The sequence below is a fragment of the Brienomyrus brachyistius genome, chromosome 2, assembly GCF_023856365.1.
Source record: "Brienomyrus brachyistius isolate T26 chromosome 2, BBRACH_0.4, whole genome shotgun sequence".
NCBI lineage: Eukaryota > Metazoa > Chordata > Actinopteri > Osteoglossiformes > Mormyridae > Brienomyrus > Brienomyrus brachyistius.
Window position 1 is genome coordinate 730,114 of NC_064534.1, and position 13,443 is coordinate 743,556.

At 50.2% G+C, this 13,443-nt stretch overlaps 1 protein-coding gene across 2 annotated transcripts; it reads left to right on the top strand.

The window, feature by feature from the left end:
• Positions 1 to 1,632: 1,632 nt before the first annotated feature.
• LOC125719891 (integral membrane protein DGCR2/IDD-like) lies at positions 1,633 to 10,712 on the top strand. 2 transcript variants are annotated; one of them, XM_048994732.1, is made up of 11 exons: positions 1,633 to 1,981; positions 2,604 to 2,636; positions 2,901 to 3,023; positions 3,191 to 3,277; positions 3,541 to 3,745; positions 3,818 to 3,894; positions 3,978 to 4,160; positions 4,422 to 4,625; positions 6,097 to 6,249; positions 6,324 to 6,554; positions 6,952 to 10,712. In XM_048994732.1, the coding sequence occupies exons 1-11, from the start codon at positions 1,900 to 1,902 to the stop codon at positions 7,176 to 7,178; spliced, it is 1,605 nt and encodes a 534-aa protein (XP_048850689.1). In that variant the 5' UTR covers positions 1,633 to 1,899; the 3' UTR covers positions 7,179 to 10,712. The 2 variants fall into 2 exon arrangements, with proteins under 2 accessions (XP_048850689.1, XP_048850698.1); XM_048994741.1 differs by lacking the exons at positions 1,633 to 1,981; positions 2,604 to 2,636 and having other exon boundaries at positions 3,115 to 3,277.
• Positions 10,713 to 13,443: the final 2,731 nt, after the last annotated feature.

The following is a 13,443-nucleotide window of genomic DNA, read 5'->3' on the forward strand; positions in this document are numbered from 1 at the left end:
TCATTCTCTCCGCTCATCTGGCCCCCACTGCACACCCCCACCCCTCCCCCCTTCCTGACAGGTGCCCCCATGAAAAGCCCACCAGAGCAGAGCTGGCGGGGGTGGGGACGAGGGCGGGGGGGGGGGGGGGCGAGTGATGGATGGAGAAGAGCCATGACGACAGGCAGCAAGCAGCCGTTCTCAGTGACGTCACACTTGGTGGGAGATTATCGCCAAAGCGGCAGAAAGTTCAAAAACAAAATGTCCAGTGTGTCAGGACCGCAGAAAAAGAGCAAAGTGGGGAATAGGGATGTACAGCATGGGCTTTACTTTACGTTTTCTTTGGAAAAATGCCTTTTTCCCCTGGGTGGAGCTGGGGGGGGGCATGCAGATGTGAGTCAGTAGTGTGCTGCTTGCATTCCTCAGGTCTCTCCTCACTCATTTACTGCTGCGAATCAAAGAGACTGTTGTGCTATAGCGCAGACAGGAGGGAGGAGCAGCATGCCTCTCCTGCAGGCCGACACTGACACCTGCTGGTCGAAGGTAAGGATTGCATCTGTTTTTACCTGCACTAAGTGGGCTCTGCAGGAATGTCACACGCAGCCTCTGCTGGCGTCTTCTGATAGGCTGCACTGCCTTCAGCAAAAAGGATAGGAGAAAAAAAGATTTTTTTATCTATAACAAACAACTTTTTAGACACTCAATCAATATGTTGTACCAGCAATTCATAATGTTACAATCAATAACATTCGCTCTCCATCAAAGAATCAAGAAGTTCTAAAAATCTCATTTCTTCCTAAATATTTCAACCAGAACCTTTTATTCAAAGTAAAATACACTTGAGAGAGTAGCATCAGCTTAGCACCTCGTTCCAACGGTGACATCACTCTGCTGACCATGGGACCAGTGAGTGACCAGTGCAAGACAGTGCAAGAAGAGATGAACCTATAAAAGCCATTTTATAGAGTGAGAAAGCAGGAGAGTTGGCAACCCTGCAAGTCATTTGGCGAGACACGCTTTAAGACTCACTCTCACGCAAGAAATCTTAAGGCAAATTATTATTATCCCATTATAATTCTAAAATTAGCTGCATCAAAACGTCGGGGCAGTTTGCAAACCCTACAGAGCAATAACAAGGTAATAAAACTCTTACATTCATGTAAATGTGTGTGCAGAATTGTCTCGAATTGAAAATCTCACGCCAGCCAACTGATCAACGTTGGCGACCCTGAGTTAACAGAATACTTAAGGAAACTTGATTTGCCGTTACACAGTTCAGTAGTAGTTCAATAAAAACAGTGGCAGAATTCACAGCTTATCTTAAAATAGAAGGAAAGGATATTTTGAGTTGAAACTCTTTTTAAGATCATTATGGCAATCTTGTAGTTACAGTTTATTGGAATTATTTATTTGGAAAATGGCTTGATTGGAAGAAGATTTGAATGATACTCAATAAACATTGAATAACTAATAAAACTAAGGAGGTTACAATGATTATTTGATAATTTATAGCATTTACCAAGGGAAAAATTATGGATGGTCATACCTCTAGTTCTGCATCGATTTAATTAAAAAATCAAGGTGTGTATCTGTCCCCCGACGGCCCGGTGGGAGGGTGACGTAGCGGCGAGACTCCGCCCCTCGGCTTGACGCTCATTGGTTCGGCGGCGGCTTCGCGTCCTGTTGAAGAGGCCATCTTCTATTTCTGAGGCCAACAGATAGTGAGGCTGGGGAATCGTTTTGTCCTGCTACACTGGCTGGCTCCCTTGTGAAGCTTTTCGCTTTGGGTCCATGGTCGTGCGGAGCCACGCCGCGCTGCCTTAGGCGGTCGTGCTGACTGAGCTGTCGGGCCGCTGTGCGTCGGCCGTCGCCCTTGCTTTTCCTACTTGACGCTGGGCGGCGCTCATGAACAGGGGATAAATGGCGCCGAAAGCAGACAGCGGCGTGTTGGCTCCTCTCGCCCTCCTCCTCGCCCTCGTCCTGACTGAGCAGCCCCGGACAGGTGAGCGCTGAAGGACGGGACCGCGCTGCTAAATGCTACCGGCTCGTATCAACAGCTAGTGGGCTGGAAGACTGGGGTCGGCTAACGGACCCGATAGCTTTTTAGCTGGCTGACGTGGGACCGGTATGAAAGTTATTAGAAGTGGTGCGGTTGGCAGTCCGGCCCCTGTGTGTCCGGAGGAGCGACTGGCCCTTGGGGTATGGCGGCGCTTCTACAGCTGTGTGCGGTCCTAAGTGGGAGTGAGGCCGGTGTGGGGGCGGAGGAGAGCCGCGGGGAGCGGGACAGGACAAGCCTGAGCGACGGCTTCATTTCAGCTTGATGGTGTAAACGGTTTACGGTACCAGGGCAGCTGGATCACTGTACAAAACCCAAGGAAAATGATGCTTTCTGAATGTGTCATAAATTTAGTCTTGCCACCGTGATTTTCAATATGCAAATGACTGTAAATGGACAAGATGGCGTTGTATTAACTTGCTTAACACTGTTAAATTCGATGCACTGTAGATCAGTGTTAACGCCGTGAGAATATGTACTCCCACAGCACCTTGTGTGCTGGTCTGCGGGAGATAGCGACAGTCGCTTGGTGGTGCTGTGCTTATTCCTGTCTCATGTTTTGTTGCAGGTTCCCGGCTCACTGCAGCTCGGCGGCTGACAGGTACCTGAAACCAGCTTGCAGAGTGGCTCTCCTGAACAGCCTGATCACCTGCTCCTCTCGTTTGCCTTTGTGTATTTATTTTTTTGGGGTGGGGGTCTTGCCAGGTTTAACTTGGGGAGGCGTTTGTCATCGGGCCCGCCATTTACAAAGGATGACAAATGGCGGTCGATACTTTCAAGTGGCTTTCTGCTCCTTTTCCTGGGCACAGCAGTATTTTTGTTGTGAGACATCGCGTCCCCGCTGATGCCCCCCCTCCCTTTTCAGAGCATCGCTGTCCTCCCGGCCAGTTCGACTGTCGCAGCGGCAGGATGCAGTGCATCCCCATGTCCTGGCGGTGTGATGGCTGGACGGCCTGCGAGGACAGGAGTGACGAGCTGCACTGTCCCCGTGAGTGACACAGCACCCACACACACTCGCCTGCTCCCTCTGCTGTCTCCAGTTCTGATGTGTTCCGTAAAATCCACACGGTTGGTGCCAGGGGGCCGTCCTGGGGAGTGGTGTTGGCTGACTCCAGAACTTTGACGGGCACCCTGTGTGTGCGATGCCCCCTGCAGCTACAAGAGAGGAGCGCTTCCACCACGGGATCGGCCTCGAGCAGGCGGAGGACGTTGTGGGTGTGGCCCAACCCATACGCTTCAATAGTAAGACGTTGCCCTCCCCCACTGAAGTATGGGGCATGTGCTCCTTGGCAGTCTTGGTAGGCGTGCTGGTAACACCACTGGTCCCACCTCAGTTGTATTTAATGGTCTGTATTTAATTCTTTGGCCCAGATTCACAGCTTTAAAAATAGCGATTTTGGTATAAAGCTTGATATCAGAGTAAAAGGCCCGGTGTGGATTGTGGTGCTCTGGCGTAGCCCCCGGGGTCACACTGAGTGCATGAGACACCCTCTGCTCTGCCACAGAGAAATGCCCCACCGGGTGGCACCACTACGAGAAGACAGCCAGCTGCTACCGGGTCCACCCTGAGAGCGAGAGCTACTGGCAGGCACTGGAGACGTGCCAGAGGGTAAATGGCTGGCTGGCCACCTTCGTCACCAGTGAGGAGCTGCAGTTCATCCTGCAAATCGAGGTGGATGAGACGGTGTGCGGTCGCAAGGACCAGTGCAAGTAAGCATGTCCACTGTCTGCCTGCCCCACCCTCTCTGATTCGTGCTCGTAACTCTTCTTGCTGTGTTGCAGGTTCTGGGTCGGCTACCAGTATGTAACTGCGAGCAAGAACCACAGCCTGGAGGGCCAGTGGGAGGTGGCGAGTAAGGGTGAGCTTTGTGTGGTGTGGCGGGTGGGGGCGGGGTTGCTGAGTCTGGTTCTCATCGCCACCACCTTCTCTTGATTCGTTCAGGTCCCATGCAGGTGTTCCTGCCTCCCGAAGGCCTGACCGGTTTTGCTGAGGCCTTACCCAGCCAGGAGAGCGTCTTCTGTGCCCAGCTGCAGCGCTTCCCGATGAAGAGCATGAACGAGCGTGGCCTTCACAGCTGGCATGCTGAGAATTGCAATAGGAAATTCCCCTTCCTCTGCAAGAGGAGTATGTCCGCCTTGCTGACTGTGGCCAGCCTTCTTGGAGGCTTGTGTCTGTATGGCCGCCATGTCAGGCAGCATGTCTCTTGGATCTCTTTCTCTGGAATGTTCTCTGCATGTTGGAACTTGTGGCTCCAGATGCAGCCAGGGCTGATGGGTGTGAACCAGCTTTCATCAGCTCCTGTTGGCCACACCTGAGGCATTAGTGTTGAGGCTCCTTTTCGCCCCCTGCTGGCAGTGAGAGTAACTGCTGCCCTTGCTTTGGCAGGACAGACGTGCGTGGACATCACGGACAATGTGGTGAGCGAGGGCTACTACTTCACGCCCAAGGGAGACGACCCATGCCTGAGCTGCACGTGTCACGCCGGCGAGCCAGAGATGTGTGTGGCGGCGCTGTGCGAGCGGCCGCAGGGCTGCCTGCACTTCCGCAAGGACCCCCGCCAGTGCTGCAAGTTCACCTGTCTGGATTCTGGTACAACAAAGACCCACCCTGCCGAAACAGTGCTGAACCCAAAATCGCAGACCTCAGCTGTGTTTCTGAGACGTCGAAGTGCTGGTTTAATTAAATGAAATGTACATTTATTTAAACAGGGACAGTCCAGAATAAAGAAATTACTTTGTATGAAACAACGAAAGTTGTATTGTGCCAGGTTTTTGCAAGTATTGCAAACCAGGAACTTTTGATGTGTTGATCTCAGGTACTGCTAGTCAACTTACAAGTTAAGGCAAGTGTGGGGAAAAGAGAGAATTAGTAGAGCAAAAATTGAGCAGTTGGATTTTTTTTTTGTGTATCGGGTACATTTCATGCATCAATGAATACCATTATTTTGGGGTGGGCTGTGTAATTACGTGGAACATTTTGTGGGGTTTTACCTGGGAGACATTTGCTTCTTCCTTGCTTATTTAGCATTAAGGTCCCAATTCCTGTTGTGTGCCACTTTCGCACTGCACAAGTGGTCAGGGGCTGCAAAAGTTCCCGCTCGAGGGAGTCCAGCATCCCAATTTTTCAAGGCACAACCAGAGGCAATGAGTCTGACGTTATTTGGTGTGAGAGCTAAATGCAGCTGGGTGTCATCTGCGTAGCCACCTTGAACTCGTATGCATAGGCAGAACAGGAGTGGCCTAAGCATGCATCCTTGTAAGACTCTGTATGGTTGGCGGTTTTCTCTCTCTCAAGTGCCACCACAGACAAAATGACACCTGCATTCTAAGTAGGCCCTCAACCTTCATGGATGCTTCCTCAGAGTCCGACCCAATTTTCTAACCTGTGTAGCGGTATTTCACAATCAACAATATCAAAGGCTGCATGAGGATCTAACAGTGCCAGGACAGTTATATGTGTATTCAGGCAAATCTTTAGAGAGCAGTGTCAATATTGTGATGTTGATGGAAGCCTGATTTGGAATTGTTGAAGTAGCCATTTATGTTTAGTTGTTGATTTTGATTTAAGAATTGCTTTCTTGGTAACCTTACAGTGACTTGTGTATTCAAATGACTCTGGTGAAACTGAAGATTGGGATGTAGTGTGTTGGACTATATCAAGATATTATTGTGTCCCGTTGCTGATGTGATTATGGAAACGCCCAAACCATGGCTAACGCTGTCTGCTGTACAGTCGCAAAATGAACACCGCAAAAATACAAGCAGTAATTAGTCATTAATTACTACTGCTGTGTAATGTTATCTAATATTTTGAACAAAAAATGCTTTGACCTAATCCTACTTGAGCTCTGATTCTTGAGTTGGCAGTCACCAATACATTCTGGCCCTCTCCCGGCGCAGGGGGGGCGCCCTGGCCCTCTCCCGGCACGGGGGTGCTGTCGCACTGATTCTTTTATCACTTGGTTTGTGTAGATGTATACTGGAAAGGCAGTTATTGAGATTCGGTTTTGTAAATGTCGATTGTTGAAAGTCTGTCCTCCATGTTTGCCTCCTCCACCCAGATGGAAACGGTCTCTTTGACTCCATGGCCAGCGGGGTGCGGTTGATGGTCAGCTGTGTCTCCTCCTTCCTCGTTCTCTCCCTGCTGCTCTTCACCATCCACCGGCTCCGTCAGCGCCGCCGCCAGCGTATTGAGACTCTCATCGGGGGGAACTGTAAGCGCCTGCCCTGCCTCAGCCCCCCTGACTCTGCTGAACTGCCTAATGACAGCCTGCTCTCCCTCCCCCAGTGCACCCCTTTGGTTGTAGGATGCCTGGGTTTGAGTATGACCCGCGTGGGTTTGGAGCCAGCCTCGCACCCCTGCGGCTGTCCGACGATGGCGTTGGTGGGGCTTTTCGCTTTCATGAGCCGCCCCCTCCCTACGCCGCGTTCAAGTACCCGGACATGCCGCCCCCGGAGGACCCCCCCCCGCCATATGAGGCCTCCATCAGCCCCGATGCCGTGCTTTATGTGGATTTGGGTACGACCCGCCTGTCTCCTTTACAGCCCTGAGTGTATGGGGCTCTGGGGCTGTCCTGCTGGCTCAGCAGGGGGTGCTGTAATCTCACACCTGAGGTTGCCTGGGGGAAGCCCCGGCCCTCCAAATCCCCCCCATGTCCCATGGATGGATGGATAGATGGGGTATAATAATGAAAATAAATGAAGAGAATTGGAAGAATGGTGTAGTTCGTGGATCTCCTTGGATTCGCCTGCACCATTTAGCCTCCTGCTGATCTCAGGCAGCCGCTGCAGCTCCACATGACTGGGCAGCATCATGAATCCCGAGCTGCTCTGGGTCTCTAGTCTCTGGGATGCTGCTGCCGCTGCCCCCTGGTCACTCACACGCTGGCTATTTGCTGACTGGCTGCTCTTTGCAGGAAGAGATGGCTCAGCCACCACAGATGGCCACCCCTCCAGCGTTGAATCCTGCCATCCCCAGCGAGATGCCCAAGAGGTGGGCTCGACGTCAAGGCGCCCCCCGGTGGAACATGAGGACTCTGCTGACAGCAACACCTTCCTGGTGTCCCTGGACACCCCGATGGGCAGCACCATGACCGCTGTGTCCGCCCGTACCAGCATCTGCTCCCTCAACACTATCGTGTAGGGCCAGGGCGGGGAGGGGGGCATGTCTGGCGGAATGGGGGAGGCAGCTATGTGCCAGAAAGGAAAACCCTGTCTCTCCCGCGGGCTTCGGGTAAATATGACACGTTTGTGGGTTTTTGGCAGAGCTCTCCAATGCATCTTAGCAGGCTGCTGTATATGGATCAGAGCCGCATATGCTCGGTTTTGGGTGGGTGTGAGACCTGCGTTCTGATGCAATCTGTAGCAGTTCACCTTGGGTATGTATTACAGGAGGGCGGGTTGCGCATCAGGAGTGCGCTGTAGTCCAGTGTCTTCAGCACCACCTGCTCTGCCCAACCTTAGATGCCAGTGGAACATGGCACTGTGGGAGCTGCCATCTAACCGCATCTCCTGCACTCTTGCCGTCTTGCTCGCAGGTTGCTGGTTTGCAGGTATTTGGTGTAGTCTTGCACTGACCAGCGTTGTTTCTGGGGTGTGATGTATGTCCACATCGTCACACAGGGGAATAATGGCTGATTTGGACAAAGACCCGAAAGGTTCTGCAAGCATTTAATATGTGGTGCACAATGCTGGAGACGGAGCTGTACTGTCGGCAAATACTGGGGGTCTGAGCTCTGACAACTCCTGAGGGGCACTAAGACGGATGCACGGGCAGCTGTTCCGTCCCCCACGGCTTTTACTGCCAGGGATGCAAACTTATCTTTCAGTGAAATTTGTCTTTTTGAGCCCAAATTCGGACACGTGTGATTTATGTAGATCCAATGAGCTTTTTTAACGGGGGCGGGCGGTCTGCAAGGATATCGTCATGGGTAAACAACCTCTCCTGGGAAAAACCAGAAAGCTCTTGGCTTCAAACTGGTGCTCGCAAATGCAGCGTATCTGCAGACTGAAGAGCGTTGAGGTTAGGGGTGAAACTTACTGGTTTCACAGTGAAACCGTGGATGATTGCCGTGTAAGTTCAGTCCAGAATTAACTAAAGTCTCCCAGATGCAGGTACGCAGATGTGGCGTGCAGTGTGGGTTTGTTTAGTATCGATGAGACATGACGGAGGGCAGTCACAGCACTCCAGAAAAGCCTGACCAGTCTGAAGTGTGGTCGTATATTGGTTTTAATTTTTGTCGTCACCGCCCATGACTTTATAGCGAAGGTAAGGTATGTTAACTTTTAGCTCAGTATATGATGTGTGAGCTTCGGAATGGGGGAAATGTCATTATTTGTCCAAATTGCTAATCGCTTGTCAGTAATGTAAGCTGAAGCTTTCATGTTACCGTCTCACAAAAACATGTCATCAGTTGTGTAGTTGAGCTGGTGCCTTTCGCTGTAGCCTCAAAGCCAGCTGAATGCCCGTTAGCTGCTAATGGCCCAAGCGGTGTCCCATTTGTAGCAGTTTTTGTCCCCAATGTACTTGGTTTACTTTGGGCACCATTTATTGGGGTAAACAATACAGCAAACTGCAGTCTGGTACTTCATTTTCCCTTCTGTAGATCCCTGCCACCTCTTTCACCCCTAATGAGTTTGCACCCCTGACTGTGTGCCCTGAACCTGAGGGGGAGGGGAGGGTTAGTGGGAGGGGTCACAGCTGTTCTTGAGAGAAAATCAGATCTGCGGCAATAATGGTATAACCTTGCTGTGCAGCATCACTGAAGAGTGGATGGTCTGTCTGTAAACATCAAGCTGTTAATCTGGACTCTTTAGCTCCCTTTATTCTGTACATTATTTATAAACTCCGGGCAGAATGACCTTTTATTCTTGAACGAATGTTTCTGTGAAATAGCCAAAGCCGCTGCTGGCTTGCAGTCTTCACATGTCTGCTGTGTTCAGAAGGCTGTGTGGCTGCGTGTGTCAGGCATGGATACATAACCGCTACGCGATTGTGCTCGCCGGAGGAAAAGGCCACAACCTAATGTATGCGGTGAACATGGTGTACCCTGGACTCTCGTCATCTGCACTACGGAGCTCCTGCCTGGGTTTTGGACGGGCTGTGAGGCCACCTGTGGGCACCGTGTAACTTGGCAGGGCCTGTGACAGGTTGCTGACTTGCATTTGGAATGAAGATGTCTGAGGGCTGTTGGAGCACCTTGGTTATAACGGCTCACTGTAAAGCAAGACGTTTTTCTGCTTGTGCTTTGCCGCCTTTGATTCCGTGCTTTTCGGTTTACTTGGTCTTTGACAAATCAGGAATGTTCCAAGTCTTCAAGTTCTGCTGAAATCTGTCCTGGAGCATCTGATATTTAATTTTCTGATGACGTAACATGCATGATGTCATCTGGATACTTATGGAGGCACAATTTTATGCTGCAGGTCTGTGGGCCATTTTAGGTGTTGGAGGCCCCACCCTATTTTTTTTTTTATATATATATTTTTTATTATTATTGTTATTTTTTTACAATGGTGTATTATGGAGGGAAGGGTGGGGCAGGTCCTGCCCTGATAACATTTGCTAAGGAAGGATGGGGGTGTTAAGATGTTATTAAACAAAGTTGGTTGAAGCCCCTTGCTAGTGAGGCATGTGGGCTTCAGCCTGGGTGGACCCGTGCATTAAAGCGCCCCTGTCCGCTTCAGCCTGGGAGGACCCGTGCATTAAAGCTCCCCTGTCCGCTTCAGCCTGGGCGGACCCGTGCATTAAAGCTCCCCTGTCCGCTTCAGCCTGGGCGGACCCGTGCATTAAAGCTCCCCTGTCCGCTTCAGCCTGGGAGGACCCGTGCATTAAAGCTCCCCTGTCCGCTTCAGCCTGGGAGGACCCGTGCATTAAAGCGCCCCTGTCCGCTTCAGCCTGGGCGGACCCGTGCATTAAAGCTCCCCTGTCCGCTTCAGCCTGGGCGGACCCGTGCATTAAAGCTCCCCTGTCCGCTTCAGCCTGGGCGGACCCGTGCATTAAAGCTCCCCTGTCCGCTTCAGCCTGGGAGGACCCGTGCATTAAAGCGCCCCTGTCCGCTTCAGCCTGGGCGGACCCGTGCATTAAAGCTCCCCTGTCCGCTTCAGCCTGGGAGGACCCGTGCATTAAAGCTCCCCTGTCCGCTTCAGCCTGGGTGGACCCGTGCATTAAAGCGCCCCTGTCTGCTTCAGCCCTTTGGAGACGAAGTGTGACATCCTTAGTGCTGAAACAGCCTTCCACAGTTGCTGCACTTGCAAAAATCTGAAGTACATCTTTTGTGAAACGCTTTCTGTAATCACAGAAAAAGGAAAATGGTTTTGATATAAAAAAAAATTTCTCAAAATAAGTTTGGAGTGTTTGCATCGGAAAGACCAGGAAAAAAAATATATTTTTGGGTCTGAATGAAACATCTGAATTCAATGATTAAGAAGTGTGTCCCGATTTGCGTGTATGCACTTTTTTAGAATTAAATTTACGCAAAGTTATATAAACGAGGCTCCTGGTTGTCCAAATAAGGCGTTAGTAGCGCTGAGCACAGGTATTGCCACTAGGTGTCACTGTAGGAGCACTTTTAAAGCCACTTCCCTGCAGAATGGCAAATTAAGAGTTTCATTTATTTCCTTTATCCCCAGGATAGGCGATCAGTTACGTTTTCTGCTAAATAAAGATTTGCTTTCTTAATCCTGCGGCAGAGCATTCTCCCTAAGAATAATATATTTCTTCCCATTTTTTCAAGCCATTTACGATTAAAGTTTAAAAACTAAAGATGCAATAACAAAAGCGGGTTAAAGGTTGTGAATATATTTCATTTTCTGTATATAATCAAATGCCGTGCTTTACAATAGTACAGTTCTCTTGGTATTACTGGTATTTCTAACTTATGTGTTTCCTCTGCAGGCATTTGTAAATTTGTAAAAAAATGTAAAAAAAAAAAAAAATTGTAAAGCAACAGAGTACATACAAAACATCCATTTTCCAAAACTGTTTATCCTGTTTGGGGTCGAAGGGGCCCGGAGCCAATCCCAGAGGCTATGGGTGCAAGGCAGGGAACAACCCAAGATGGGGTGCCAACCCATTGCAGGGCTCACTCACACACGCACATCAATGGGTAATTTAGCAACTCCAATTAGTGTACGTATGTTTTTTGGAATGTGGGGGGAAACTGGAGTACCTGGAGGAAACCCCAAAACAACTTGGAGAGAACATGCAATCTCCACACACGGAACCTTGCTGGAGACACAAACCCTGGTCCTAGAGGTGTGAGGTCACAGTGTCACCAAGTAGTAGCTAAATGGAACCTCAGAGGCCATGTGCTAAGAGGACATGTGAATGAGATACAGAGCCTTACAACGGGATTTCTTACGCACGGACTGTTTATTTCATGTGTAATAACATCACACCAGTGAATAGACAGCAAAACTAGCAATTGATTATTTCACCACTTTCCTAAAGAAGTTTAGTTAATTACTGGCTAAACTTTATAAACCTGCCACCACAACTCAGTAACATGTGTTATATTAAGTGTCAATATTACAGGTTGGTTTGGCATTTTTAGGCAAGTATAAAGGCACCAGAATCCAGGAGACATACCTGGTGCCAAAAATATTTCTTCTACCAAAATATTAAAAAATAAATTTGATAAAAAAAATCTAATTGGTATTATTGTCACAAATCAAAAGAGGTTCATCATGAATTGATTCTAATTCTAATCATCTATGGAGAAACAGGTGAAAAGTGACTATGGGTCTGATGTCGCTGATCATGCTGACGATGTGATGGACCATATGCTACATAAAAGAGCTGGCAGACATCTGTACTGTGTTTGATAAAGAGCTCTAACTAAAAGCTAAATTGTTGAAAATGCTATAGGAGTTAAATCTTCAGCCTTCACCTGTAGATTTGGAATCATCGGTGAGAAAGTTCCTCATGTCTTCCTACGTCTGTGAGGCCACACAGGCTTTGTTCGCCTCGCCTGCTGCAGCTCAGCGTGACGAGCCTGATCCTGCGTCCTGCTTCGCTCTCCCTGGGTTCTCTAGCTTTGCAGTGCCCCTGACCAAAGCCTTGCTGTGTGGCAGAGCCCCCGCTGCCTTCTTCGTCCGGCCGCTCCTCGCTGCCATCACCTTGGAGTCAGCATTTCCAGACAAGCCCTCTGTGTTCAGGCTGAAGGTCTCCGACTTTGTGCGACGGGCTTTGGGCCTGGTGGTGGTCGTAGCCCGGTTTGGGGCCTTGCCTGGAAGAAGCGAGGGAACAGAGAGGGATTTGTGCCTCCCTTCCAGACTCTGGTCTTCAGTCTGGGGTGGCCGTCCTGCTCTGCCCGGCCCTTGGAGGACTTGCGTCTGGAAGCTCGCGCTCTGGGTCAGCATCCTGGATTCCAGGCCTTGGGTGACTTTATTGATGTAATCCTGCATCTCGGCTCTTAGCAGATCCAGCTCATGTCTGAACTCTCTCCTCAGTGCCTCCAGGCCGGCCAACATCTCCTGCCCATCGGGAACTTCCTCTCCTACTGCCTCCCTATCTTCTGCTCCTCCTTGCTCCTGGCTCTGGCCTCCTGCCTCCACAGCCCTGTGCTTCATTTCCTGTGCAGCCATCTGTACTATATCCATGAGTGCTGTCTTCTTGCCACAGTGCTTGGCTGCCTGGGATCTCACCTGCTCCTGTACCTGCATGAAGAGAAGCCGTGCCCTGGATGAACTGGAATCCGCCACCGTGGCCCCAGGGGGAGGGGCCGCCTCTGGCCTTTCAGGGGTCTCCTTGCCTCTTTGCTCCCCAACTGACTCCTGGTCTTCCTGCCTCGCTCTGCTTCCTGTATCTACGTGTGGCTCCATTCCACCTTCAGGAGATCTGGAGAGCTCCTTCAGGCTGTGCTGCTGTCTCTGGCCTCCTCTCTGTGTGTCCTGGGAGATATGCTGACTGAGTAAGCTCGCTGCCTGCTAAGTCCTTGGAGTGTTTTCCTGCCCACCAATCGGTTTGCGGCACCTGCATTACCCAGTGTGCCCGGTTGGTATCAGCTTGGCGAGTATCTCCCCAGGGAGTGCTCAGCTGCTCCCGTTAGGAGCCTCAGAAAAACTCACATCGCTTCAATGCCAATCTTCAGAAAACATCACGGTCTCCTCAACCCATACAGGTGCTTCCACTCAAATTACGTCTAGGACTTTTGATGAATTTACCTAATTCATATACAACTGCGTGTACATATAGTGAAGCTAATAATCAACATTAAATTAAAATAAATTATAACAATTAAGAACTTGGGATAAAATATTTTTAACTGACATGTCAGTGGGTGCCTTGAACCCTGGACCTTGACAGGCCACTGCTGCACACCTGAGTGCTTCTCATTTGCAGACTGCCAAGGTGGTGGGGGGCAGTGCACCCCCAGCAGGTAGGGGTCTACTGTGTCAATGCAGAAGGC

Bases quoted from the DNA above. Each gene is read 5' to 3' on its own strand.
- LOC125719891 (XM_048994732.1), top strand. From the start codon at position 1,900: ATGGCGCCGAAAGCAGACAGCGGCGTGTTGGCTCCTCTCGCCCTCCTC. The intron at 1,982-2,603 runs GTGAGCGCTGAA...GTTTTGTTGCAG, and splicing joins GACTGAGCAGCCCCGGACAG to GTTCCCGGCTCACTGCAGCT. The intron at 6,250-6,323 runs GTAAGCGCCTGC...TCCCTCCCCCAG, and splicing joins GACTCTCATCGGGGGGAACT to TGCACCCCTTTGGTTGTAGG.